Source organism: Carassius carassius, chromosome 6 (genome assembly GCF_963082965.1).
Source record: "Carassius carassius chromosome 6, fCarCar2.1, whole genome shotgun sequence".
NCBI classification, from domain to species: domain Eukaryota; kingdom Metazoa; phylum Chordata; class Actinopteri; order Cypriniformes; family Cyprinidae; genus Carassius; species Carassius carassius.
Genome location: NC_081760.1, coordinates 39,097,997 through 39,100,616, shown reverse-complemented (window position 1 = coordinate 39,100,616; position 2,620 = coordinate 39,097,997). Strand labels below are relative to the sequence as shown.

The following is a 2,620-nucleotide window of genomic DNA, read 5'->3' as shown; positions in this document are numbered from 1 at the left end:
TGTAAAAGACAAGCAAAATAATTGTTTGGTTTTATTTTTCACATACTCATATCATTCTGATTTGCTTATTTTTAGTTGTAGCCAACTATGCCGTTCTATATAAGTCAAACATCATGTATGATAATGTGCCAGTCTGAGCAATGTCTTTCAAAGACACTAAAAGAGTGTGAGTATGTAAAGGAGCAGGAGTGTTACTGTGTGACTGACGCCTCCTCCAGAGAGTCACTAACAGAATCACACTGATGATCAGAAGAGGAATCACAGACACACTGATGATCAGAGAAGAGCCTAAAAAAAACCAGAGATTCACCATCATCATAATAACAGATAGACATGAGCGAGTCTAGTTCAGAGGGTGTGTGTACCTGTTACAGGAGATGGAGATGTGATCAGTGGAGGTTTAACTGATGAGAGAGAAGATGATGTTGTTTAGTGTTCATCTCTCTCTGAAACACAGCAGTGCTAACTGAGATAAAAACATTGTTTCTCACTCACAGATACTTCACTTCCGTTTTCTCACTGATGCTGATGCCTTTCACACATTACTGAACCATCAGACATGTTTTCTGACATACAAAACCACAAACTGTCGACTTTTGAGCATCGTGAAGCTCTCAGGAGGATTTAAAGTGTGAGTAAAACACAACAGATGCAGCATCAAATTGCATGATGAGTATAATAATAGAGTTAATTTACATAATAAAATCAAGTCTTCTAGAAGAAACTGTTCTCCTGACATTATTGAAGCAACTCTGAGAACACGCTTTCTGTTGTCAGCAAAACAGTGATTAATACATTTCACAAATGTCAAGTAAGCTACGTTGAGATGAGGATGAATGTGTAAGCAGTTTTTATTAACGTGATAAGGATGGCAGGGAAAATAACAGTCAGCCAATGTAGACAAAACACACTAAAATGGAAACAGCTGTGGGAATAATTAAAAGAAACAAGGAGCAAGTGCAATATTACAAACTAAGAGTCCATGGAAAATTTTAACATATGAAAACGTGAAAACATAATGATGATAAAGATCCCATGTTTGCTGTGGTTCTTCATTGTATTTGGTCTCTCACAGAAAAGGTTCTGTAAAGAACCCTACAGTGTTCTATCAGAAGCTTCATAACTGTATATGAAACCTTTTAGGGGTTTCTACCAGTTTATGGATTTAGTTTTAATTGAATTAATTGACTGTTAATTAATATATTATTTGATTCAGTTGTATTATTTAACATATTGTAACTATACTTTATTAGAATAAAATTTAACCTGTTAAGAATAAAAGTATTATGGAATCATATATATCTCCTTCTACAGATCCTCTTTGGCCATTTCTAAAAGCATTTGCATGTGTTTAGTGTTATTACTGTCATTATGTGTGCTGATTTTCTGTTTGAGAGTCTCAGTTACTCACCTTTTCTAACGTTCATCTTCACTTCAGTGTATGAATCTTTTCCTTTAGTTCTATCAACTGCACACTGGTACGTCCCAGAATCCAGTTCACTCAGATTTCTGAAGGTCACAGTGAAAACTGCTGCTCTTGTGTCGTCAAACAGAGAGAATCTTCCAGAATCAACCCATTTATCTTTCTCTTCAGTTCTGATGAGTTCAGTGCACCACCTACTCTTATCTTTATCTGGCTTCTTTCCTCTACAGAAATACTTTGTGTTTTGGGTATATTCCTTCACATATCTGCATGTGATGTTGACTTCACCATCTGAATATCCTTCCACATCAATGGAGCTCACGAAATCTACAACAAACAGTTGGATATAAATAAAGATAAACGTTCAAATTCAGCTCAGCCGCTGTTTCATTAAATCATTTAAACAACATGAACTGAATTTAAAGTCTCTTTTGTTTTAGTGATTTACTGTGAGTTCAGACTCTTACCAGGAATCATCAGCAGAGTGAAAGTCCAGATGATCTTCATTCTTCTCTCTTCTTCAGTCATCTTCTCTGCTGTTAGTAGATTCAGAGTGTTTCTTTCCTGTTAACATGATTATCATGAAATGCTGAATGTATCAGAGTCTCCCACTTCCTCAATTTCTGCCACACACACAGAGCGAGAGAGAGAGAGAGAGAGAGAGAGAGACAGACAGAGAGAGAGAGAGAGAGACAGAGAGAGAGAGAGAGAGAGACAGAGAGAGCGAGAGAGAGAGAGACAGAGAGAGAGAGCAAGAGAGAGAGAGAGAGAGAGAGAGGTTGATACTGGAAGTGGTACACAGGCTTCATTTGACAGTGACATCTGATGGACAGTCGTGCAAACAGCAGCGGTCCCCATGATAACTGTATAAGTGCAGGTTTATTATTGATCAGCATGTTTAATATCACTGTGACACTATGTTACATGTTATAACTAATGGATATCACCATGCTAGCTCAACTGAATAATCACAGCATATTAGGACAACTCTTTACATCACTGACATGTTATGTTTAATTATGCATATTAGCCAGAATATTATTAAATATGCACTAATTTGCAAATATTTCCAGAACAGAAATAAGAACATTTGATAAAGTCAGGTTCAAGATTCTTGTTTGATTTTATTGACATACACAGCAAAATCCCCAGTGTTAATTTAACACTCTGAGTGTGGACTCATATAAACACTGAAGC

At 36.5% G+C, this 2,620-nt stretch overlaps 1 protein-coding gene across 1 annotated transcript; it reads right to left on the bottom strand.

The window, feature by feature from the left end:
• Positions 1 to 298: 298 nt before the first annotated feature.
• On the bottom strand, positions 299 to 2,025 carry LOC132142067 (CMRF35-like molecule 7). Its single transcript, XM_059551700.1, has 3 exons — positions 1,891 to 2,025; positions 1,412 to 1,750; positions 299 to 446 (listed from the first exon to the last, which is right to left on the bottom strand). The coding sequence occupies exons 1-3, from the start codon at positions 1,949 to 1,951 to the stop codon at positions 430 to 432; spliced, it is 417 nt and encodes a 138-aa protein (XP_059407683.1). The 5' UTR covers positions 1,952 to 2,025; the 3' UTR covers positions 299 to 429.
• Between the last annotated feature and the right edge of the window lie 595 nt (positions 2,026 to 2,620).